This window comes from Protopterus annectens, chromosome 2.part1, assembly GCF_019279795.1.
Source record: "Protopterus annectens isolate FY-2018-M chromosome 2.part1, PAN1.0, whole genome shotgun sequence".
Classification (NCBI taxonomy): domain Eukaryota; kingdom Metazoa; phylum Chordata; order Ceratodontiformes; family Protopteridae; genus Protopterus; species Protopterus annectens.
Genome location: NC_056729.1, coordinates 1,719,906,752 through 1,719,933,095, shown reverse-complemented (window position 1 = coordinate 1,719,933,095; position 26,344 = coordinate 1,719,906,752). Strand labels below are relative to the sequence as shown.

At 43.4% G+C, this 26,344-nt stretch overlaps 1 protein-coding gene across 5 annotated transcripts in view; it reads left to right on the top strand.

Annotated features, from left to right (window-relative positions):
• Positions 1 to 26,344, top strand: part of ECE1 (endothelin converting enzyme 1) — a 4,237,764-nt gene that overhangs the window by 3,292,828 nt on the left and 918,592 nt on the right. For all 5 annotated transcript variants that reach the window (XM_044063171.1, XM_044063172.1, XM_044063170.1 and 2 more), the window contains one exon: positions 7,516 to 7,593. In XM_044063171.1, the coding sequence (XP_043919106.1) occupies positions 7,516 to 7,593 (78 nt within the window). The remainder of the gene's footprint in view (positions 1 to 7,515; positions 7,594 to 26,344) is intronic.

Here is a 26,344-nt window from a genome sequence, read left to right as displayed (position 1 = left end):
TAGAGAAACACATTTTCCTATCAGCTTACTTCTCTCAACTGGCCACCAGGCCCCAGCTTTCTGCAAGGAAAATCCTGCAAGCCCTGGGGTTCATGCCCTCTTGCATACTCCTCATTCCATATGCCAGAGTGCATATGAGGAAACTTCAGTGGTACCTAGAGAGCCTTTGGTGTCAACACACTCAAGATCTGCAAACTCTTCTGCGTATTATTCCTTGCCTGAGGAAGGAATTTTCTTTGGTGGGCAACAGCCTGCTCCCATAACAAGGGGACTACCCTTCTCCCCACACCCCACCACCCATACCCTCACCACAGATGCATCAGACTATGCTTGGGGTGTACACCTGGATGGTAGGTGCATACAGGGCCAGTGGAACCCCTAGCAACTCCCCCTGCACATCAATCAGAAAGAGCTGATGGCTGTGCAGCAGGCCTTGATAGCTTTTAAACCCCTTCTCTCTCCAGGGGTTCTTCTGATCAAAACAGACACCACCACTGTGATGTACATCAACAAGCAGGGAGGGACTCGCTCCTACCTGCTGTGCAGGCTGGCCATGACCCTTTGGTTCGCAGCCTCTTCCATGCAAATACACCTGTTATCATAATACCTGCCAGGCTCTCTCAACTCCCTGGCAGACCAATTAAGCAGAAAGCTCTTGGACCCCCACGAGTGGCAGCTCAACAGAAACGCCTTCTTCCTAATAACTCAGAAATGGGGAACCCCGGAGGTTGACCTCTTTGTCTTCCACACCAACCATCAGTTCAGCAAATTCTGCACCAGGGAGCATCACTGCATGGCTTGGAAAGTCAATGCCCTGTCCTTCCCCTGGGTAAACCTCTTGTTCTATGCCTTTCCTCCCCTACCTCTCATTCCCAGGGTACTGCTCAAAGTAAGGGAGGAAAATCCAAGGACCATTCTCATAGCCCCAGACTGGCCCCAGACAGCACTGGTACCCCTTGCTGTGCAGCCTGTCCCCGCTGCCCCCACGGACTCTTCCTCAGATTTCAAACCTCCTAACCCAGAGGGAAAGGGAATTCATGCACCCCCAATTGCAGACACACAGTTTGGCAGCTTGGCTTATACCCTAACCCCTGACCAATCTGCCATCCTCAGTAAACAGGTTCTGGATGTTATCCGAGAGGCCAGACACCCTAGCACCAGAAGGTCTTATGCAGATAAATGGAAAAGGATCTGCACCTGGATCCAGGCTAAGGGAGCCAATACATCGCAGCCCTTCATCCCTCTCATCCTGGATTACTTAGCTGACCTACTACGCAGTGGTTTCTTTCTCCTCTATAAAAATTAATGCCTCTACTATTTCTGCTCATTTGCACACCCTCTGACTCAGCAGTTCCTCAGAGGGGCTAGCAACTTGAGGCCCCCCAGAAGGGCACCAACACCAGCTTGGGACCTTAACTTTGTCTTGGAAAAGCTTACCCACCCCCCTTTCGAACCAGCTTCTTCTGCAGAGATAAAATTTCTCTCCTGGAAGACAGCCTTCCTCCTGGCCCATCACTTCAGCCAGAAGAGTCTCTGAGCTGCAAGCACTCATGGCTGTGGAAACCTTCATCATCTTCTATGCAGACAGGGTATCCCTCAGAATTAATCCTTCCTTCATGCCCAAGGTGGAGTCTAATGTGGCTCTCAACCAATCCATTCATTTGCCCACCTTCTTTCCTAACCCCCAAAACAAGGGGGAAAGGATTCTGCACTCTATAGATGTGCACAGACAGCTCAGATACTATCTGGACAGGACTAAACCCTTCAGAAATTCTGATCAATTGCTGGTTAGCTTTGCTTCAGTAGCAGAAGGCAAAGCCACCTCCAAGCAAACCATTTCCAATTGGATAGCACACTGCATCCATTTCTGCTACAAACAGCATGGCAAGCCAGATAGCACACTGCATCCATTTCTGCTACAAACAGCATGACAAGCCTCCCCCAAGGGGGGTCAGAACACACTCCACCAGAGCAGCCTCCACCTCTGCAGCTTTCCTCAAAGGAGTCCCCACCAGAGACATCCTGGAGGCTGCCACCTGGACATCTGTTCATACTTTTACCAAGCATTACCACCTGGTGCCTCTCCTCTCCCAATATAGGGCAGGGTTTGCCTATGCAGTCTTGCAGGGTATACTAACCAGCCCCTAGCTTCCTGGACTACCTCCACCCATTTCCTCAGCCTTCCACCCATTTCCTCAGCTTTGGGAGCCTACCCAAATGTGATGACTGCAACAGTGAAATACGAAGAACGTAGTACAGTTGTGTACCCTTATCATAAATGTAGATGTTTGAGTGTATTCACTGTTGCAGTCCAGGTTTCCCTCCCTCTATCCCCCTTTCTCTTATTCTTCCTTTTTTCCCCCCTTGTTGTTCTCCTTTCCTAACAAGGGGCATATTGGTATTTATTTTCCACTGGTGGGGTTCTACCACCAGAGCCTGGCCTCCTACTTTGAGGGCTCCTGACAGCTTAGGGCAAGAAAAACTGATGTAATGGTGTTGGATGCCTTCCTAAAGACCTGACGTCAGTCCTCAAGTGACAGCAACTGATGCAGAAATACTAAGTCTCTGGTATTCAGGCCGGCCGAAGGCTACCCTGGCAGGGATAACCCAAATGTGATGACTGCAACAGTGAATACACTCTAACGTCTACATTTATGGTAAGTGTACACAACTGTACTTTCTCTGCAATATTACTGTCAAACACAAGTGCAGTTCGAAATTTGTCTGCCATGCCCACAAAGTATGCCCAAACTCACTGAAAATATGGCCCCTGTAATTATATACGAACAAACTGTTCTGTGAGCTTGTAGCAATATTTAAATACACAGTAAGCTCTTTGAAATACTTTACTTTGTGAAATATGCTTTGTAATGGCTTTATTCTGTGAAATAACTTTACTGTAGTACTGCACAAACATGAAACACTTTATACATTTCTGATAAATCAGATATGTTTAATACGAAAAATGCATGCTTAGCAAAATATGCAGTCGTTTCTTCTTGTATTTTCTTCATTTTGTGCAATTTGGACTTTATTTCAAACATTTTCCGTTGCAATTTGAATATTTTTATCTACATCGGACATGTATTGGTTTATTCAAATATCGTTTAGACTGTTCTGTATGCCTTGTCCAATTTTGCAAAGAAGAAATAGTTTTGAGCAAATTTTAATATCTGAAATTCATTCCTGACCTGTTTTGCAACTTGTGCGACTTGTAGGGATGATTTGCTGCTCTAGATTCCTCCATTGCTAGCCGGGTGCCTCTCAGGCTTAAGTGACAGAAACTGGAACTCTTTCTGGTAACAAATCGTTCTGGCTATTCTTCTAACCTGATGTTCCTTTAAACATGCCACTTCTGACAGCATACATAGATGACAAGCAGACAGAGTAGTTCTTTTAGATGCTTTAATATATAGAAACACATTAGAATGGATAGCAGCATCATAAAATATAAACAAACTGGTTAACAGATTGACCTTACATACATTCATGCTTACATCTCAACAGTTTATTACAAAATGGCAGTCAGACTTGCACGTGCTCAGTCTTTATACACTTGTGCAAGCCCTTGGATAGCTTCTTAAAGGTACATACACACATATTAATCTACACCAACCTAACTTCCCAAATAAACCAACCACTGGATCAGATCAAGATGACACTACTTAATGCTAAATATCTAAACAAAAAATGTCCAGACCTTGAGGCCCTCCTGCATGTGGAGCTCGTACATGTATGTATTATAGAAATCTGGTTTAAGGCCCAGAGAACACTCCTTGAGTACCTGAGTTTGTGCTTACAGCTTATTTATGGTGGTATATCCATATTTATTAGAGACAAAATTACTTTGAGATGGATACGTAGAGATCCACAAGCGGAGCTTATAAAAATTCCAATATCACTTAAAATCAGATCATAGCATACTACAGGACCCCCACTGTGTGTCCAGAAAAATCCTATAACATTCTTAAATATGAGTAAGAAAGCTATTATTGTAGTTGATTTTAACTACCCAATGATAAACTATGGGACTTATACCACCAGTTTAGGAAGTGTACAGAAATTCTTAGATTAAATAAACCTTAACTCCCTGGACCAGACTAAGGCATCCGCTAGAGAAAATATACTTAACCTAGTCCTAACATACTTGGCATCTGTATGTACGATCTCCAAAGTAGACCTGTCACCGGTCAAACCAGACCTCAAACAAGTAACCTTCTCCATCAAAATCTACAAACTGTCAGAAGTAAATATTACAAAATTGAAGGACTTCAAATGTAAAAATCTTACATGACTCCGTGGTAAAGTCTCCGAATTAAAGTTTGATGGTATCACCAAAAATGTTGATACTGAAAGAGTTATTCAAACATGTTCTAGTAAACATCTGGACATACTTATTAACTTGGCAGTTCGAACTAGATCCAAGCAAACGAGGACATTTTAAAGCAATAGCAAAACACAGAAACCTGAGCTCTACCACGATGCAACCAGATAATAAGTTGAAATGCAGTCAATAATCCATGAAGTAAGCCAATAAACGTAGTGAATGTATATAAAAGTTCTTTAATCCAAGAAACAGTGGGTGAAGGTAAGCGCTTTCGCGTGGACACAACCACGCTTCCTCAGACAATGAATAACCCAAAAAAAAAAAAAAAAAAACATTGGACATTTTAAAGCAAACTAGGGCAGCAGTCCATAAACATTAATCTACTGTGTAGCAAAAAGAAAAAAACTAGATAGGAAACCAGATAAGGACATCAGAAAAGCAAAGGCATCTAATGGACATATACTATCTACAGACACCAAAGACAACCCTGCAAATCTTTCTTTAGTTATGTCAGGAAAATAAGAAATAATACTTTAACATTGCTCAGAGCTTACTTATAATGGTTCTACCTACTCTAGTCCAGTGGATATTGCCATCATACTGACAGTTGAGCACTAACTTTCACTACAGAAACATCTGTTTGAAGCCCACTTATCCCAGATGGAGTAATCTCACCAACCATCACAATAGAATAGGTACTGAAAGTTCTCACTATAAAAACACAGGGTTGCTTAATAGCACTAAACACGCATTTGCAGGCTGACTTTTATAGGTTCATAGATGTTAACTAGGCTAACTACCACAAGGGCCTTTTTAAGCCTAGCTAAGCATCCCAAATCTCTGACAAGTTCTGATACCCTTGAGAAGTAAGCAAAGGGGCCAGGGAGATTGAACCATTTATAGATTGGCTGTTTCCATTAGAGACATAGGTGCCAAACCAGTGATAAATTTCTGGTTCCCCATCAAATTGTCCAAGTTGTACTTGACATGGGTTAGAGAGGATCTCTTCAAGCTCTCTAACCTCTGCCTAGCAACAGGCTTTGTCTCACAGTTGTGGCACACAGCTGTTGTGATATCACTCCACAAGGGTGGCCTCGCTACTGACCCTGGGAATTACAGACCTGCCTTTTGGAGTATTCTCTGCAAAGCCATGGAATGTATTACATCTGACCCAATTTACTATATTAGAAATCTTATCCAACTCGACCCCCATAAATTTGGCTTTGTCAAGTGTAGATCTTGTCTGATGAATCTAGTGAATTTCTTTGAGAAGGTTACTGAGGCCATAGACTTTAAAGCAAGATGTAATAAACTGAAGGAGCTGCAAACTGACACGTATGTTTGTTGATAGCCAACTGTCTAGGAACAAGACTCGCCCAAAAACAGTGGGGTGGAGCTTCCTCCAAGAACATGAAGGTGACCATTGAAGCTCTCCAGGTATCTATACTGGGACCCCTGCTACTTGGTATCTACTTCTCAGATCTCCATATATCAAGTGAGGATCTGTGGTTAACAAAGTTGTGGATGATTGTAAGCTGAGAGTCAAGTCCTTATGATATACAGACACTCTAACAGGGGCTTACACTCATCAGTAAGTGGTGTACAAAAAATGGCCTGAAACTTGATGCTAAAAAGTGCAACATTGTAGCTTTCAGTAAGCAGACCCTAGCTAACTTTGTAATCCAGATAACACATCACTTCAAAATGAAAAGATAGTACGAGACCTGAGAACTTATGACAGCTCCCTCCTATTTGAAAATCATGTTGCAACAGTGGTTAGTAAATTTTTATTGTGCAAAGGTCACAGCAAAAGGCATTTCCTCTAGATCAAAAGAAGTCTTTGTCTCCTTCTACTTCGCATTGATTAGATCCATCGAGTACAGTGCTCTCTCTGAGGTGTACCTTACTAAACATATCAAGCAATTGGAAAGACCCTGCAAGGTTTTAACTAAAAAGATCAAGGGCATTAAAGACGTGAACTACCAAGAGAGACTTAAGGCTTTGTCTGTATTCAATGTCATATAGACTCCTTAGGAGTGATCTGTGCCTCCCTTAGAGGGCTACAAGGGACTACAACAAATAAGACAAGGTAGAAGGACAGTTTTGTCACGCAGTGAACTCGCCACCTGGAACAAACTTCCTGTCCAAGTTAACACACTGCCTTTTAAAATAGAAGATGGGGACAGCCTGGTAGGTGCTCATAAATCCAGCCTTGGTAGGACTGGCCTGGCTAGGTCTAAGGGTGGGTACTAGCAAGGCTAGCTCAGTTGCCTTGCTGTGGCTATGATTATATAATCCTCTGTTCGAACTACCAGTTAAGGGATTAAGAAATTGTTATAGACTGCAGCCATCTAAAACTTTCATAAAAGTGCAGCACCGTAAGTACCCATATATGCAGATGCTTTTAATTTTAAGTGATGTTATCACCTTTTATGTTTGAGGTACAACAACTTTGAGTTGGGCATAACTACATATAGTATCAGATTTATACATCTTTTGATGCAGAAAGCATGTTAATTGTGTTTTATTTTGTAATGGAATTCCTGGAATTGTAGCATCCTGCTATTACATCATGATGATCTGAACCTGTAAATACCTTAGTGTGTCATTTAATATGTAGGCTGTTGTATTTTCATGCTAACTGCAGCAAAATAATGTTTTTTTTCTTCTGGTAGGGCATGTTGTCAGCTGTATTCAAAATGAAATGCCATACTGAGACTTAAATGCACGATGCAGTCTTGAAACTGCAGTGTAATTGCTCTACAATAGTAGTAGCTTGGTTATGATCATGCAGAATATTTTGCTGATATATATGTATATATAATATAGTTTAATGACTGAACTTCTAAAGCCTTCTATTATCAACTTTGTAAACCTATCTGTAGAAGGAGAGAATGAGTGTACCAAATGAAGGTAAAACATGCTGTAATATTGTCTTAAAATAAATTATAGCTTTGCGTAAAGCGTAGCTTCGAAATTACATTCAGTATAAAATATACATGACTTAGAAGGTGGTAGCATCCATTTAAAATGTTTACATGCTGTAAAAGGCACAACTTATTGTTCCCCACTTCTTTGTCAGCTGCAGGTTTTGATAACATTACAATTATTATCTTAATTGTTAAGTGGTAGATACTCTGTTGGCACCAAACTGTAAACTAGAATATTTCTTTTTTTTTTTCTCCCAGGCAGATGCAATCTACAACATGATTGGGTACCCTAAGTTCATCTTGGATACAAAAGAGCTTGACAAAGTATTTGCTGATGTAAGTACAGTTAATATAAGGGTAAATTACGGAAATGCTTTGAGAGCAAGTAATTTTGAAAGTAAGGGAAATTTGTATTTGTGTTGCTACACAAGTGACTGTGTTTCACCCAGTGTTGATTTTGGAAGAAAAACAGAGTCGAACAGTTTTCAGTGAACTTTGAAGGAAACTTTTTTTTTTTTTGTAAGCGGGCAAGTCATATGAAGTGACACCCTCATAACCCTCAAATGTATATATGCCTACTTTGAGGGCACACAAAAGTAGAGAAAAGGGAAAGCTTCAATGTTGGTATAAGTTGTCCGGTTAATTGCTTCGGCCATTGGTTAAATTACATGATCCCGGGAAATTTTCTCTTCCGATCGCATGCCTTGTTTTAAAGTTGAAACCAGTGAGGCACGACCTAAGATGACTCTGTTGACTTGTGTGTGATTGGGGGTGGTGGTAAACAAGCTGTGGGCATTGATTGCTTAGACTTTAATAGAACGTTAAGCTTGGTTGCAGTGTACGTGAGTAGTTAAAATATTAAAATGTGAACATACATGAAATTTGTTAACCAGGTAGCCCACTGAGCTCCTGGCACATTTCAGGGAGGATTTTGTTTGATAAAGTCCCCACAAAGAATAAGTGCATAAAATACCAGTTGAGCAGTTTAAAACAGCCTATTAGACACTGGTTTGGATTTAACTTAATAGTGGTTGCTAAGATAAAACTTTGGTTAGGTGATGGGATGCAGAAGGTAATTCAGAGGTCTGTTGTTGAGATGTCATGGGAATCTGCACTGGGCTTGGTTCTTTATGTATGTTTACAAGTAAGAGAGAATAATAAATCCACTCCTTATTTTACTGTTTGTTGACTGCTATTAAGTTTGGAACAAAGACCATTTTAATCGCAAAGAAAGCCACTGGCAAAAAAAGATGGAGGAGCCTAATGTCTATAAAGCATAAAGAAGAGGGAGTCATTTGTACGGAGTAATGTACTGGTCACATTGTTCAGAATATATATAGGCATTGTCCCAGTTTACACAGAGTTGTATGTACAAGCAGTTATAAGATGCAAAGAAAAATAAAACACTGGAAGTGCTTCCATTGTTTTTTTTTTTTTTTTTTTGATACATTTTTACACTGGTTTTGGGATGCTACTTGCCTTCTTCTTGGTTGTAGTTATAACAGACAATATGCAATAAACAGATACACCTGAGACTTTAGCAGTACATTACATTCTAGGCAAAGACTTTTAAGTAGAGGCAGGTAACACACTGGTTTATAGACCAGAGAAAGTCATATATTAGTAGTCTGCATGAAGCAGACTATAATAATACCCAAAACCTTTCATTTTAGTTTGTCCTCTCTAGTAAGGAATCCTTTCCAGTTGTTTCAAGTGACTTGTTCAAAAGTCACAGAATGCATCACTATATTTTTTAATGGGTTGGATCGGTACAGAATGTAGCACTGTATTTAATGGCCTAGATTGGTACAGAATGCAGCATTGTATGTGTTAATGTGGTAGATTACTACAGAATCCATCATAGGAAGTTACTAGGCTATTAGCCCTGTGGCCCTTACAAGCCTAGCCAAGAATTTAACCCATGTTTCAACAAGTCAGCACATTATGCCACCGTCCAGCAGGGACACAGGTGGAATCCTAGGGGTGGATTTCTGTTCCCCATCCAGTTATCCAGGTTGTGCTTAAAAAGGGTTAATGAGATACTCTGCTTTACATGGAGAGGGATTCTATTCGACAAAAGGGAGAATCTCTGGGACACATCTGTCCCGCCAACAAGTTCTGTTGATGTTAAAGCACACTCGGAAATATGAACGACCACAAACCAAATAAATCCCAAAGGCAAACACTGCAAGCAGAGATATTGGTATCTCTGCTTGCAGTGTTTGCCTTTGGGATTTATTAAGTTCTGTTGATGTCACAGACCAGGTTGAGGTTGCATGTGCGGGTAACTCGAGTGGAGCAGGGTTTGCGGATATGCAGCAGTCCCATCAAGGGAGGGTCTGAGATTGTTTTGTATGCCAGACAGAGGTCACCTCTGAGGACTCTTTTGGAGACTGAGTAGAGGGACAGGGCTTTTACCCTATCTGTGTAGGGTAGATATTTGAGGCCTTGGATTCTCCCGGTGAGGAGTCTCTGGGGTCTCTCCAGCTGCTGCATGTGCTTTGTGAGGTACATGCCAAAAGGGGCATTGTACTCAATAATGGGTCTTATAAGGGAAGACTACAGGGATGTTATGACCACCTTGTCCTTGGATGAGATACCCTTACTAATGAGGTGGGCCATGTAGCAAGTTTTCCATACACTGGGGGCAATATGGTGGTCAAAAGTCAATTTGATTTCAACCTGGGTGCCCAAGTCCCTCACAACTGATTATGTACTTAGGACCTTATCAATGTGATAATTTGTGGGGACATCACTTTCCCCAAAAGGGATGATGCATTTTTTGGTATTCAGTTTGAGGCCATGTTTCTGGCACCAGTCATTTGTTACATCAGTATATTTTTTAATGGGTTGGATCGATACAGAATGCAGCACTGTATTTAATAGGTTGGATTGGTACAGAATGCTAATCGCTATGTAATCCAATGTAACTACTTACCGTTTATTTTAACTGTGGAGCTTTTCTCCCCGGGCCTCCGCTGAAAATGGACCTACGTCCAGTCGGACACTCCTGGTCAACAAATGTAAATAAATAAATAAAATGCAGCACTGTTTTAATGGGATGGATCCGTACAGAATGCAGCACTGTATTTAAAGGGTTGGATCAGTACAGAATGCAGCACTGTATTTAAAGGGTTGGATCAGTACAGAATGCAGCACTGTATTTATTAATGGGATGGATCAGTGCAGAATGCAGCACTGTATATATTAATGGGATAGATCAGTACAGAATGCAGCACTGTATTTATTAATGGGATGGATCAATACAGAATGCAGCACTGTATTTATTAATGGGATGGATCCGTACAGAATGCAGCACTGTATTTTTTAATGGGATGGATCCGTACAGAATGCAGCACTGTATATATTAATGGGATGGATCAGTACAGAATGCAGCACTGTATATATTAATGGGATAGATCAGTACAGAATGCAGCACTGTATTTATTAATGGGATGGATCAATACAGAATGCAGCACTGTATTTATTAATGGGATGGATCCGTACAGAATGCAGCACTGTATTTATTAATGGGATGGATCCGTACAGAATGCAGCACTGTATTTATTAATGGGATGGATCCATACAGAATGCAGCACTGTATATATTAATGGGATGGATCAGTACATAATGCAGCACTGTATATATTAATGGGATGGATCAGTACAGAATGCAGCACTGTATTAATGGGATGGATCAGTACAGAATGCAGCACTGTATTTATTAATGGGATGGATCAGTACAGAATGCAGCACTGTATTTATTAATGGATTGGATTGGGGAGGTGTTTAGTACAGTGATCTTCAAGCTTTTCAGAACTGAATGGGCTACAAAATATACATCTGAAGTAGTTAACTTCGTTTAGTCATCAACCTGTGGGCTTCAGATCTGGACCAGATCCAAGACAGCAGTTTCACCAGCATCAGAAACAAGCTCCAAGCTCCTCCCCTTACCCATAATACCACTGTATCTCTTTCCTTCCCTCAGATCTCATTTGCCACAGTTTCGCCTGCATCGTGATCGCTCAGCTCCAGGTGGTAAGATTGTTGTTTTGGGGTTTTTTGAGTGAAAGTGTGTGTTTTTCCTTATTCTTTAGGTCCCTTTATTCATCCCCTTTGCGTTCTCTGTTGAGGTTTAGTGTTAGTTTAAAAAAAAAAAAGTCTGTAGTAGTTGTGTAGTCTAGGGTTAACATTGGGCTTCTCCTCCCTTTTCCTGCCTCGTGTTTTGAGTGTGTGTCTGACTGTTGGGGTTGGGTAACCAGCCACTATTATGGCAGATCAACATAAGTTGGTCTTCAGAAAATGCACAGAGTGTTGGCCATAAGTTATCCCCTGTGGATGGCCACACTCTTTGTGTCGTCTGTTTAGGGGTCGCTCATTTGATCACTGAGTGCACCATATGTGAGTTTAACCCTATGACCTTAAAAGACCGTAAAGCTAAATTAATCTTGAAGGGGCTTCTTCCCTCCATGGAGGCGGCTGCCTCCTTGTCTTCTGTAGCGGCGGTCACAGCTGTGACCGCTCCCTCCACTTCTGTTGTGTCCTCTCCTCCCTCCCAGGTTGGGACTCACCCTCCCAACCACCGACCTGGGGAAAGGGAGAAGAAAAAAGAGAGAGAGGCACCGTGAAAAAGAGAAAGGGAGGAATTGATCCCCAGAGTGCACGGATCTGGCGGGTCCTCCTCCCAAACTTTCTGCAACTTCCAGGCAGACTTCCCCTCGGCTCCGATCTCCAAGGTTTTCCCTGGAGCCTGAGGAGGTTCGGCCTTCGTCTAGGACCTCCAGTCACCGTCCTTCTAGGCCAGCATCGGTGGCCTCTTCTAGGTTAACCAGAAGCCTTTCTGAATCCAACATGGACAGATTGATGCAAAGGTTTGTTTACACTCAGCTTCAGATGGGTGGGTCTTGTTGGCTCCCACTCCCTCTGGAAGGGGGTAGCTCACTGCCACTTTTTGCCCCAATCGCACCTTCTCTGATCCATCCTCTGGTTTCAGAGTTCCTGGATCCGAGAGGTCCCACAGTCAGGGGTCGGCGCCGATGGTACCACCTACCTCAATGCCAGCAGTTACCTTGAGCTTCGGATCCGAGCTCTCGAAGCAGTAGCCTGGGCATCTGATCCAAGGAGTTGGGTTTTTCCCCTGCGGCTCTGACATTGTCGGACTGAGACCCACCCCTCGGAGCCTTCACGCTCTGCTCCGATCCCCATGTCGGATCCGGGGAGGGCATCCTCTGTCAGTTTCTCATGAGGCTCACTCCCCCGTGGCATTCGATGTGATGGAAAAGGGTTCTCGCTAATGGAGTGAGGCCCCTGACTATCTCCTCGGGAGTGCACCCCGAGCCCCTCTATTCTGGGTGCATCTTCTGCCAGTCTGCCCATGCAGGAACAGCCCGTGATCGACACGCCCCAGACTGTTCTCCCCGAGGAACCCCAAGTAGTTCATGAGCCCTCTCCACAGAGTCCCACCGAAGAGGTTTCTCACAAACGTAAGTGCAAGAGTAGGCACTTGGACTCCCTTGAGTCCCTCACATAAGATACTGACTTGGAGGAAGGGGCAGGCTCCCCAAGATCATCCCCTGCCATTGTCTCATTTGGAGACATCATGGAGATCCTGTGCCAGCGGGGGGGGTTGTTTCGCCCCCAAGCCTTTCTCGGACGAGTCTGTGTTTCAGGAGGCATTCCGCATGAGCCCATCTATTTCTTGGGTGTGGTCGTCGTCGCCCCCCCCCCCCCCGGCGGACCCCCTGGGTGGACCTCATTGCCACCAGGGCGTGGAGAGAACCAAACACAGTAAACCAATCCCAAAACATCCAGATAAAATCTTTTGCCACCTGGTAGATAGACCGAGCTGGAATAAAGGGTCCCCAGTGGATGCCATGGTGGTAGCGGCTGCCACAAAGAAGGAACTGGCTCAGCAGTGTTCCACGGTCCATCCCTCGGACCGAGAGTCCAAGACGATCGACCGGTTGGGAAAACAGACTCGTGCTTCAGCCACCTTTTGTATAAGGGCGCTGAACTATATGGCCCATGTTACCAGACTGCAGCGTGACCTGATCAGAGAGTTCACTGCGTCTCCCCCAGAGTCCATGTCGCTAGAGGATAAATGCACATTTTCTACATGAATGGCCACTCTGAAAGAGGTTACCAACACGTCCATGCGACTCTTTTCTCATGCCACCGAAGGAGCAGCACAGGCGGCTGGGTCCGGCGTTGCTATGAGGTGACATGCCTGGCTCAGGTTATGTAATTTTGCAGAACCCTTCAAGGCATCTTTTGTGAATGCTTCCTATGACGGCTCTCCCTCGTTTGGGAAGACGGTCCGTGACACACTAGTCTAGAGTGAAAAAGGATGGGAAGACACTGTTTGCTGTCAGAATCTGCTTCTCTAACCCCCAAAGATCCTTCTCCAGGAAACAGCAGGGGCAAAAGATGTATTTCCGGAAGTCTCAGTATTCCCGGGACACTCAGGACTCCCTTTCCCCTAGAAGGGAGAGGGGGACAAGACGGATGCCGGCCCCGAGGCAGGGGTGGTCCGAAGAACTTTGGGTCTCTAGAACCATTCTCGGACAGATCCACACAGCAGCCCTGAGGCATTGCCCGACTGCTCTGCTCTGGAGGCAATTGCGGGCCATTTCTCTATGCACGTGATGGCGTGGGAGTCCATGTCAGCAGACCATTGGGTGCTCCAAATAATATCCAGAGGTTACACAATTCCCTTTGAGACACGTCCCTTTCCCCCAAAGCACCTCCCGGAGTTCCACCCCCGCAAAGGGAGGCAGCAGCCATCGAAGTAGAAAAGCTGCTAAGCAAATGGGTCATCCAGCCTGTCCCCCCAGATTACTCCGGATCAGGCATCTATTCCAGGTTCTTTTTGGTGCCAGAAAAGACGGGGGACTTCAGGCTGATTCTCGACCTTTCCACTCTGAACCTGTCATTTACCAAAGAAAAGGTCCGGTGGTCACTTTACAACCCATCCTGCCTTACCTGCAGGAAAACGACTGGATGTGCTGTATAGACCTCCAGGATGCGTACTACCATATAAAGATGCACAGACGCTCCAGGGGGTTTCTCCACTTTCTGCTTGGGGCCAGTCACTACCAATTCCAAGCCCTGTCCATGGTGTTACAAGGTCATGGCAGCAGTAGCAGCTCACCTGAGGCTTCGGAGCATATACAGGTTTGTCCGTACCTAGATGATTGTCTCCTTGCCACTCCCACCAGGTATCTACTCTGTCACACCAGGGATTATTTTCGGAAGTTGTCAGACTTGCTGGGCATCTCTGTAAATATAGCCAAGTCCTCTCTAGAACCAGTTCAGGTTCTGGACTACATAAGGGCGAGAATAGACACATTGCAATCAGAAGTCTTTCTTGACTCCAGAGCGGGTTCGGAGCCTTCATCTTCATGTCCTCTCGATTCTTCAGTATCTCTTTCCCCCAGCCGCAGTGGTGTAAAGAGCCCTAGGATCCATGGGAGCCACTATCACTCTTCTTCCTTGTGCTCATCTACACATGCGGGTTCTGCAGTGGACGTTGGCAGTTCAGTGGTCTTTATTGGATCAGCCATTGACTCATCTGATTCGCATAAGCGAGGTGTGCAAGAAGTCCTTCCTCTGGTGGCTCCACTCTCTGGAGATGGTGGAGGGGACGGACCTTTGTTATAGCCCCTCCCCAAGCCACTGTGGCTACGGAAGCCTCCCGACTAGGGGGGGGGGGTATTGCTCAGCCAGGACAGTCCAAGGCACATGGTCCCTAAACGAGACCAATCTGCATATCAGTGTTCTGGAGATGAGAGCGGTCTTATTAGCTGTGCAGGCCCTTCTTGCCTTTCTTCCTCTGGGAATTATTGCGATTCAGACAGACATGTCAGTGGTCTGGTACGTCAACAAACAGGGAGAAACCAGATCCTACCCCTTTGTCAAGAGGCCATGAGAGTGCGTGACTGGGCGATCTCCACCAACCATTTTCTGATAGCAGTGCACATTCCGGGTCCGTCCAACATACTAGCAGACTAGCGGGTGGGAGGCTGACATAATGGTTAAGGTGTTTACCTTACAGACACAAGGTGCAGGGTTTGATTCTCACAGGGGGTAATTGGCTAGGCTTAAAAAATGGCCCACAAGGGCAGTTAGTCTAGTACTAATCTATGAACCTATGAACAAATTGAGCAGAACTATCCTAATGCCTTATGAGTGGTCTCTGAATCCTTGTGTAGAAGAGCAGATCTTCCTCGAGTGGGGTCGGCCTTGCTGCAGTCTCTTTGCATCACCTTCCAACGTGAAGTGCAGCAAATTCTTTGCTCTGATCTCCCCACAGGGGGAATCCCCCAGAGATGCTCTGTTCCATGCTTGGCCTCCCGGTCTTCTTTATGCATATCCCCTGTTACCCCTTATGACAAAGTTTTTACAGAAGGCTCATCGGTTGGGGAGCAGTCATCCTCTGGCCTCACCAGATCTGGTTTCCCTGTCTGTGGTCTCATTTGGTAGCTCCTTCTTGGATCCGATTCCGGATCTTATTTCGCACCCTTTGGGGATTCATCTTCCAGACCTGGGCAGTCTGAAGCTCATGGCTTGGCTGCTCCAGTTCCATTGATTGCCAGGACTCCCAGGCTTTCTTCCCCCGTTAAGTCTATTCTGGTGGCAGCCCATAAATCATCTGCCGGAAACGTTTACTGTAGTAAACGGAAGCCTTTTTCAATCTGGGCTTCTCAGAGGAAACTAGATCCTTTTACGGCTCTGGTGCCAGCAGTTCTTGAATTTTTAGCACACCTTTTCCAGCAGGGCACCAGCTCTTCCACGGTGAAAGTTCATCTTGCTGCCATTTCTAATTTCCATGCAGGCGAAAACATGGGGTCTTTGGCTTCTTCCAGACTTTGCAAAAACCTTCATTAAAGGGAGTTTTCTTTTACGGTCTCTGGTGAAGGACCCCACTCCTCCTTGGGATCTTAGCTTAGTTTTACAGGCGTTAGTTGCTCCGCCCTTCGAGCCAGCTGCCTCTGTGGACTTGAAAATTTTGTCTTAGAAAATGGCTTTCTTAGTTGCTATCACCTCGGCAAGGAGAGTGTCAGAACTTTAAGCATTATCTGTTAAACGCCCCTTATATGGTTTTTCATAAAGACAGGGTTTCACTTTAGACTAATCCTTTTTGCCTAAAGTGGCTTCAGAGTCAAATATTAATCAGTCTGCCTGTTTTTTTCCCCAAAGTTTTAGAACAAGGGGGAATATAAACTACAGTTGTTAGATGTACATAGGCAGTTACGTTTCTACTTGCACAGGACTATGCCCTTTCACAAGTCTGACCAATTGTTTGTGTCCTTCGCTAGACCTTTTCTAGGCAAACCAATTTCCAAGGTGACAATTGCCAAGTGGATTTCCCTTTGCATTCTGCAGGTTTACAAAGATAACGGTATGCCTATTCCAGGGAGGGTTCATGACCATTCTACCAGGTCCATGGCCACATCAGCTGCTTTTTGGTCCAGAGTATCCTTGAATGATATTTATTCAGTGGCTACTTGGTCCTCATCTCATACTTTCATTTCTCATTATAAATTGGACATGGTTTCCAGAGGGAGAGTATCCTTTGGCTTCACAGTGCTCAGGAACATCTTTTCCATGAAGGCCTCCAAAGGTTATGGTAGCTGGGGGGACTCTGTCCCACAGGTTGATGAAAAATGAAGTCTGACTACTTCAGATAAAGAAGTCATGTACTTAACATAACGTTCTGAGTAGTTAGACTTCATTTGTCATCAACCTTCCCTCCCACCTTCCACCTGGCCTTGTTATTGGGTTCTTTTACCCTTGCGGCTCGCTTGCTTTTACTTGTAGGTTAGATATTGTCAATCGGGCTCAGGTGTTGGGTGGCAAACTCGATCTGAGGGAAGGAAGGCAATACTGTGGTATTATGGGTAAGGGGAGGCGCTTGGAGCTCGGATATGATGCTGGTGAAACTGCCGTCTCGGATCCGAAGCCCACAGGTTGATGACAAATGAAGTCTAACTACTTAGATGGAACGTTATGGCAAGTACATAACTTATTTTTTTTTCTGATTTTGTTGGATAAAAACTGGTCATTGCGCTTAAATTCTTGCCAACTATTGATCTTTACCATTGGCTGTAGATCATCAGCAAGTGTTTTTTTTTGTAAGTAATTTTGTAAGCATAACTTATTTCCTTTTTCAGAAATTCCATGAGGCTACATTCATTGACATTAGAATTAAAGCAGTCACTGGGCAGGTTATATATTTTTGGTAGAATGTCTTGGAGAATTTAATTTATATTAAAATAATTCTATTACTCGATTTGTAGCTGTAAGCTTATTTGATTACCCAAAACCTTTTTCCAATTATTTCTGAATTTTCCAAAAAGACGTAGCCTTAATGCAGAGTCCTATGGGGCACCACTATTAACCATTGATATAGACTAGTAAACACCCTTCCCCTTTTTGTTTAGCCATTGTGACACCTGTTGAGCATATGGACTTGACAGTGCTTTGTTTGTTGACTTCCTTCCTTTATATGGATTAGTTTTGAGTGTGTAGCAAGGTTGGGGTAAGCAATATGTTCTGTCAGCCCTTAATTAGTTGCTGCTTTTACCTCCACAAAGAGGAGCACAATGTTCAAGATGTACAGTCTTCCCTTGGCAAAGCCACACTGTTACACACACAACAGAAGGTGGTCCCCTGAGTCATAAGCTCCTCTGTGTCAGCACACTTTACATGGAATACTGATCTGTCTCGTGGCTTTAAGACTGTGAACTGAACAGCCTGTCTGTGTAGGTCAAGGATGGGTAAGGTGGTAAAATTCCACATTTACCCATATCTAGATATTTTCCTCTTGCAGATTAATTCCCTGGAAGATCCTCATAGATCTTGGGTATACACCGTCCACTGCCTTATCACTTGGGGATCCTCTCCAACCTTCACAAGTCCTGCCTCACATGACTTGCTATAAGACTTTACTGATGATTGTACTACTTGCAGCATAACCTTTTTTGATGATTTTACTAGATGTCACCTCTGACCGCTTGTTTTCCCATAGGAGAAAATTAATCTGCTGAACTCTTTAGCCCAGATGGCATGGCAGTCTCATAATACAGCAAAAGCTTTCCTGAATACACTAAGCTGCACGTCTTCCTTGCAAATTGTGGTCATAGCCAGGTTACACATGCAGAAGATCCAGTGGTGACCAGAATATCTACAAAAGCAGCATCTCCAACTCTGAGTTTTACCCCAGAGTGAGTTTATATGGTGAGCAATAACATCCCAGGAATGCTTTTTGTAATGTGGCAAGGTTTTATACCATGACTGCGTATGCCTCCAGGTGTGTCTGGGAAGCTCCTGAAAGCCTGCAGGTGAAGCGGACAAAGACATAGCCAATGAAACAAATGTCAAGAATGAATTGCAAATCAAATTTCTTGACAGCATCACAGGTCATGATGATGATGAATAAAGTAACGACAATAGTAATTATTCCCATTAGTTAACCAGCTTGGCTCACTGGACACGGTCCCTTTTCAGGGGTGGCCCAGGTGCAATGTCTAGTTGTGAATTGCTCATGGGCACACAGTACACAAATACCATTATAATGCATCACATTCACAAACGTGCAAACTTGCCATAACTGACCTGGCTTTGAAACTGTGGTATAATCTGCCTGCTTCCTACATATAGGAAGGATCTTACTTTAGATAAGGTATAAATGCATATTTAGTAAGCTGATTTAGTAGATTCGTAGTTAAGTACTAGGCTAGCTCCCCTTGCAGACCATTTTAAGCCTGCCAATTTCCCTTTTGTGCTTGAATTAACCTATCTTGTTAGGTGTTAGATAGGCCTTGCCCATCCTATGGTCGATAATTGTTACCTCTAGTTAAAATAACTAGAATTGTATCATAGATAATTTGAGGTGACCCATGCATGGGATAAAGCATGTAGGAGCTGCCTCTCTATTCGTAGTACAGGTGGCAGTCCTGGGGTAAAACTTCTATTACCCATTTTTAGATCAAATTTCTTTTGAATATGCAATATCCATATTTATGAGGACATGATAAAATGAAGTACTTGGGAGTATGTATTTAAAAAGGATTCTGGTGTGGCAGCTAAGGATATGTGGGAAGAAACTAAAACGATAATACAAAAACTGAAAACGTGTAAGCTGTGTTATATGGATATGGATAGCAAGATACAAGCAGATAGTGTTTTTAGCCTCTTTAGTTTTATATACAGGTCAAGCACATTTTTATACACCAGAGGTAAAGTTGTGGATGGCAATTTATAAAGAGGTGAAGGATTTTATTTGGGAAGGGAAGATGGCAGGAGTCATGTGGGATAAGCTGAGTCTTCCAATTGAGCAAAGGTGGTGTGAGGTTACTCGATTTGAAGGGGTATTTGAAAGCTACACAGTTAACACTCGTATACATAGCACAAACAGAAGCCTATAATTCAGGGGGGAAGCTCAGGAAACAAGGAGAAACTAGGATTTTTGATGCAGATCCTTAAGGAGAATAACAATAACCATGCAGAATATATTTATAAAGTAGCAGAAAGTATTCTAAGAACCTAAGTCAGCACGGGAATTGAGAAAGATTCTACCGCTAAGGATGACTGCAATTAGGGATACAGACAATAGGAAAGAGGGGGCTGGAATTTATTGTAGAAAACTGGTAAAAGAACTAAGTTATTGGAAGCAAATAATTAAAAGGGGGGAAGGTAATACAGTGTGAAGAAGCCATACATGTATTTGGACGGCAGGATAGAGATTGCCTTCCCTATCAAGGATTGATATGTATATGCAAAGAGAAAGAAATGGGGAATCCTAAGTAAAAGATCAGCACTGGTAGAGTTGTTAGAATCTACAACAGAAGCTGCTAAAAAGGAATAATTAATAGAGCATACAAAATACTGTATGATAACTGTATAAGAATGAATTAGAGGAGGTCAGAAAGGATTGGGAAGAGTGTGGATAAACAATTCACAAAGAAACAATGGGAGGTATATGTATGTTTCCCAAATATGCAATGAAGTCTACAAGATTTAGATCTTTGCTTGGAAGTGTTTACAGAGGTGTTTTTATACCCCAGGCAGACTGCAAAGAATTTTTCTGAGGTAGACAGCAAATGCTGGAGGTGTGATGAGGAAGAAAAAGGCAACTTGGGAACATATTTTCTGGGAGTGTAATGAGTTGGCAGACTTGAAAGATTCCCTGCAGACTGCAGTGAGAGATGTGGTGTGAGCAAATTGGTGTAACTAAGGAAATTATTTTTTGAGCTATAATACAGAATTGGAATTGCCTAGACACAAGGCCTTGCTGAATCTAATTATACTGGCTGTCAAAAAAAGCAATTACTAGAAAATGGAAATCAAAGTCTAAACCAACTGTACTAGAAGTAGTAAATATAGTAACACAGAAAAAAACAACTGGAAATGGGATCTTTAGAAAAGGGGGAGGAGCAAATGATGTAGGAAAACATGGGAAATGTGGGAACAATACAAATGAGAGGCTGAATGAGTTTTAAACGACGGTAGGATTTGAATGACCGATGTGATGTTTGACAAGGACTGGATAGGTTAGTGATGTATAATGTTTGCAACTACAGTTATGTCAACATGGTTTGTGATTGCAACTAAAATTGTCCGTATGATTTGTTTTCGTTTATATAAATGTATGATTGCCTATGTCACACGTGATAATTTAATGAAGATGTTTTTTGTTGAAAAGTTGCTTTTGAATATGGACAGGGATGACCCTTACTTTATAGTGATGGGGAGTCTGTTCCACAGCAGTGGTATACTCTGAGATATACATGTCCCTCCAAACTGTTCTGTTGATGTTGCAGAAGAGGTTTAGTGCCTTTAGTGGAATTTTTATGATGACATTTGACATGCTGATGTACACTAGGTCCAGCAACATTTGGTTGGAGGATGCCATGTATGCCAGACAAAGGTCACCTCTTGGTAGTCTGTACGACACTGAGTATAGTGACAGGGTTTTGAGTCAATCCATGTAGGACATGTTGTTTAGGCCCTGTAGCTTTTTAATAAGGTATATGTGTGGGCATTCCAGTTACATGTGTCTGAACAGATGCATGCCAAAGGGGCATTATACTCCATGACTGGCCTAATGAGGGCTAAAGGGAAATGGTGACAACTCCCTCCCTTTATTTATAATCTGTGCAGTGTAGAAGAATGTCCTTAACAACAGGGGATGCATGTTGGTCAACAGGTCACTATCCAAAGAGGTTCCTAAGCCCTGACCAGCTGGATGTACTCTTAGGGACATTTTGCCAGTGTGGTAGTTTGTCGGGGTAGATGACTTCCCATAGGATGCAGTAGTGCATTTTTTGGCATTTGGTTTCACGTCGTGATTCTGGCTCCACTTATTTGTTTGGAAGAAAACTTCCTGCAGGGATGGCTTAAGTCAATTGGGGATTTAATGACTGCTCCTAGCTTGCTGTCATATGCAAATGTAGATGGCTAGAGCCCTTTGCTGTTGGCTATTATTTCAGATTAATGGATGCCAAACAGGAGAGTGGCAGCAGAGAACCCTGGGGGAACTCCCCTGGCGACTGGATTCTTTCTGGACATAACTTTCTTAGGTGTACTAGACTAATTACCATAAGGGCCTTTATAAGCCTAGCCATGCAACCCAAATGTGTCCCACAAGTTACAAGTTAGACTTTTATATAGGAGTGATTGTTGGTTACACCTCTGTGGGCATTCTAATTGTTGGATAAACCTGATTAGGTACAACGTGATTTACTGACTGCCTCTGTCCATCAGAGACATAGGGACTAAACAAGGGGTTAGTTTTTGATTTCCCATCCAGTGGTCCAATTTACACTTAAATAGGGTTAGGGAGGGACCTTGTTTCACATGGATAGGGAGCCTATTCCAGAGAATGGGATTTCTCTGAAATACATAAGTCTCTACAGTATGTCCTGTTTATGTTGCAAACAAAATTTGTGTCTTTAGAGCTAGTAGTTCTGATGCTGTTTGTTTTACAGAAGTGCAAAAGGTTCATCAGAATGGGGTCCAGGAATGCCTTGTATGCCAGGCATAGATCAGTTCTCAGTAACCTGGAGGAGACCAAGTATAGAGATAGGGCTCTGAGGTGGTCTGCATAGGACATTGTGTTTATGCCCTGTCTTCCTTTTTGCAAGGAACCTTTGCAGATGTTCCAGTTGCATGTTTCTGGTCAGGTACATACTGAAGGGAGCTGTATACTCAGAGTATAGTGGCACAGTGTCTTCCCTGGACTACGATGCCATGCACTTGTAAGTTGAGCAACGTAGAAGGGTTTTTTGCTAACCTGGATACATGTTGCTCAAAGGCTAGGTTACAGTCTGTATGTGTTCCCAGATTCTTGACTAATGGATAAACTCTTACAAGTGTTTCACTGATGTAGTTTCCTGGGGTGGCAAACTTCCCAAAAGGTACTATAATGCATTTCTTTTCTGAGTTTTAAGCCATGGCTTTGGTACCAGTCATTTGTCTGTGCCTGATGTTCTTCATAGGTGTTTACTAGGCTACTGACCACAAGGGGCCTTTATAAGACTAGTCATGCATCTCAAATCTCTGACAAGTTCTGGTACCTTTGATAAGTGTAGGCAGGGACTTGGGAGATTTAACATTTACAAGCAACGGGCCCGTGTCCTTTAGAGACATAGGTACCAAACCAGGGATGAATTTCCTGTTAGTCATCCAGTTCTCCAAGTTATGCTTGTATTGAGTTGGGGATGAATTCTGCTTCACATGGATGGGGAGCCTGTTCAGAGAAAAGGTTGTCTCTGGTATACATAACTGTCTCTCCAGCCAGTCCTGTTTAGATCACAGACAAGTTTTAAATCTTGAGTGGGCAGTTCTGGTGCTGTTTATTTTATGGATATACAGGAGGCCCAGTAGGGTGATGTCTGACCGTACCTTGTATGCCAGGCATAGATCTCCCCTCAACAGTCTGTAGGAGACCGAATACAGGGATAGGGCCTTGAGGCAGTCTGCTTAGGACATGTTAATTATCCCCTGTGTTATTTTAGTGAGGAGCCTCTGTGGGCGTTCTAATTGTTGGATAAACCTGATTAGGTACATACCAAAGGGGCATTGTACCTCAGTTATAGGTGTGATGAATGCCAAGTACAGTGGCTTCTTGTACCTGGATGCCATACCTTTGCTTATAAATTGTACAACATAGAATGATTTCCTCACTACTTGACCATGATGGGCAAAAGGCTAGATTAGTTTGTCCTAAATCCCTGACTACTGGGTCAGGTCTTAAGGGTATGTTGTCAGTATGATAGTTACCAGGGGTGGATGACTTCCCGAAGGATGCTACCTTGCATTTCTTGGTATTTAGTTTTGGTCCATGGCTCTGACACCAGTTATTAGTATGTCAGCCTTTCCTGAAGCACATTTGTGTCGGTGGGGGATTCTTTGACCACTCCTAATTTACAATCATCTGCAAATTTAGTAGGCCAGAAGCTATTGAGCTTGGCTTTGCCTTCATAGAAGTAAATGCCAAAAAGGAGAGGTCCTAGGACCAATCCCTGAGGGACTCTGCTTGTGAATGGCCTTTTTGTAGAGGTTAACTCCCCAGTTCTAACATCATAGTCCCTGTCTGTGAGCCAGCTGATTATCCACTGGGTGACATAAGGGTTTATATGGAACATGTTGAGTTTGACAATAATGCCAAAGTGGGTTATTGTGTCAAATGCCTTGGCCAGGTCAAGGTAGGCAGTGTGAACCATTTTGCCCTCATTCATTGCTTTGGTGACCTCAAAGAAGTCCACCAGGTTGAATAGGCATGACCTGTCCTTGATGAAACCAAATTAGGTTGGGTGCAGTGTCTAGAGGTTTCCTATATCATTGAGAATTTCCATGATTCTTTCCATGGCTTTGCATATCAGACTAGTGAGACATATGGGTCTGTAGTTTCCATGGTCTGTAGATGGCCCATCTTTGTGCGGAGGGATGATTGTTGCAGTTCTGCATTTGTGAGGTGCAAAGCCTTTTTGGAGGCAACAGTTAAACAGCAATTCCAGACAGCCTGATAAGTCTTGTTTCATGTTATTTATAAGGCATCCTGATAATGTTGTCTGGGTCCATTGATACAGTGTTCTTGGCCTTAGAGAGAGAGCATGGGGTGTTATATTTGATGGGAAGAGGGAAGGTTGAGGGGAGAGGGGGAGAAAAGTTAGATATGAATTTGTCAGCCATTAGGTTTTGCTACATTTTCTGGCTCAGTATAGGTGGCTCTATTAACAGTGAGCTCTGCACACAACTGTGTATTGCCTTTGAGGTTGCAGACATACCTAAGGAATGCCTTGTGATTGTCCTTGGCCTGGGAGGCCAAATTTACCTCAGATTTGGCTTTGGTAAATGTTATTTGTCCTCTGAGTTGTTTAGTTTGATGAGAGTGCTTTTATCCTGCTGGGTGCTGCACCTCCTAATTTTTGCCATGATTTTCTTCATTTATGCAGCCTATTGATGATGATGTGATTCTACCAGGGTGGCTTTTGTTTTGTTTTGTTTTTTTGAGTGAGTTCTGCACTTCTTCCGGTTGGTACTGCTGCCTCTATACAGCTATTAACATGCTTGTATAGGGTTTCTGTGAACAGTTCCGTGACTTGAAATGTTACCAGGTTATTACTTATCAATGGTATGTTAGCCTTAGACTAGTTTCTGAATATTCTAAGGTTGGCTGGGCTTCCAGGTTTTATTTTTACTTTTAAGGAGACTATTTTGTGGTTTGATCTTACCAGAGAAGACATTACACTAGTGGGGTGTTCAGCACTCTCCTGTATTAGTGAGGACCAGATCCAGTATATTTACACCCCTGGTTGGTATACTGATAATCTGGTCCAGGGCATTTGTGTTAAAATCCAGGAATCTCTGTGCCTGTACTTTTGGTGCTGTATATGATTCCTGGTTAATAGTGGGGTAATTAGTTGCCCATAAATGTGGTATTGAGTTGGATGGAGAGCTTTTCCAGTACGTTTAAAATGCATGTTATGGGCTTCCTGGGTCATAGAGGGGGACCTGTATCTTTCAAGGAAGTGGTGTGGGATTTTAGTCCCTGTTTGTGTAGTAGCTGGTCTAAATGTGTAGAAGTCATTATGTATAGCCTTGCACTGCCGCTGTGCGCTCCACAGCTTTAAACCATGTCTCAGTGACTGCACAGATGTCACTTTCCTCTAGGGTGAGGAGCACTTCTTGTTTAGACTCATAACATTGAGCAGCAGCACCTTTAGATTTTCTTGGTTTTGATTTGCTATGTCGGAAGTATTTTCAGTTTGGCATTGCCTAAAAATGGCACTGTGGAGGAGAACAATGCATCTGAAGTAGTTAACTTAATTTGATCAGCAACCTGTGGGTTTCGGATCCGATACGGATCCGAGCCGGCAGCATGCCAAGCAAAAAGATCAGAGCTCCAAGCTCCTCCCCCCTACCCATACTACACTGCAACCTCCTTCCAATCCTCGGATCTCGTTTGCCGCGGCTTTGCCAGCACAGGATTTTTGAGCTCCAGGCAAGTGTCAGGGTTTTTTTCGAAAACTTTGGTCTGTGTGTGCCCCTTTTGATAATTTTTAGAAATAATTATTAGTTTATCTCTCTCCATTTACGATAATTATTTTTTTTTGTACCTTGAAAGTTAACTTTCTGTTAGTGTAGGCCCCCCCCCCCCCCCCCCCCCGTAGAGTGTGTGTGTTCTCTAAGATGTCAGAAAGTGACTTTCTCTAAGTGCACAGAGTGTGGCCACAAGCTGTCTCCAGCCGATGGTCACACTCTGTGTGTAGTTTTCTTGGGGGTGGCTCATTTGTCTTCTGGCTGCAAGATCTGTGTGGCCTTCAACCCCTGAGCCCTGCGGGATCGCAGCAAAAAGTTAATTCTGGCGGGTCTTCTACCCGCAGAATTAACTTCTGCCTCTTCTTCTGCTTCCTCACCAGCCACAGCTGTGGCTGTTCAGCCTTCAGGCCCTTCTCCCCTCTCCGGGGACTCACCCTCCCACATTGCCACAGGGAGAGAGAGAGGCCAAGAAAGACAGTCAAAGAAAAACACAGGGAGACAGAGGGACATTTAGACAAGGAAAAGGATAAAGATAGAGAGAG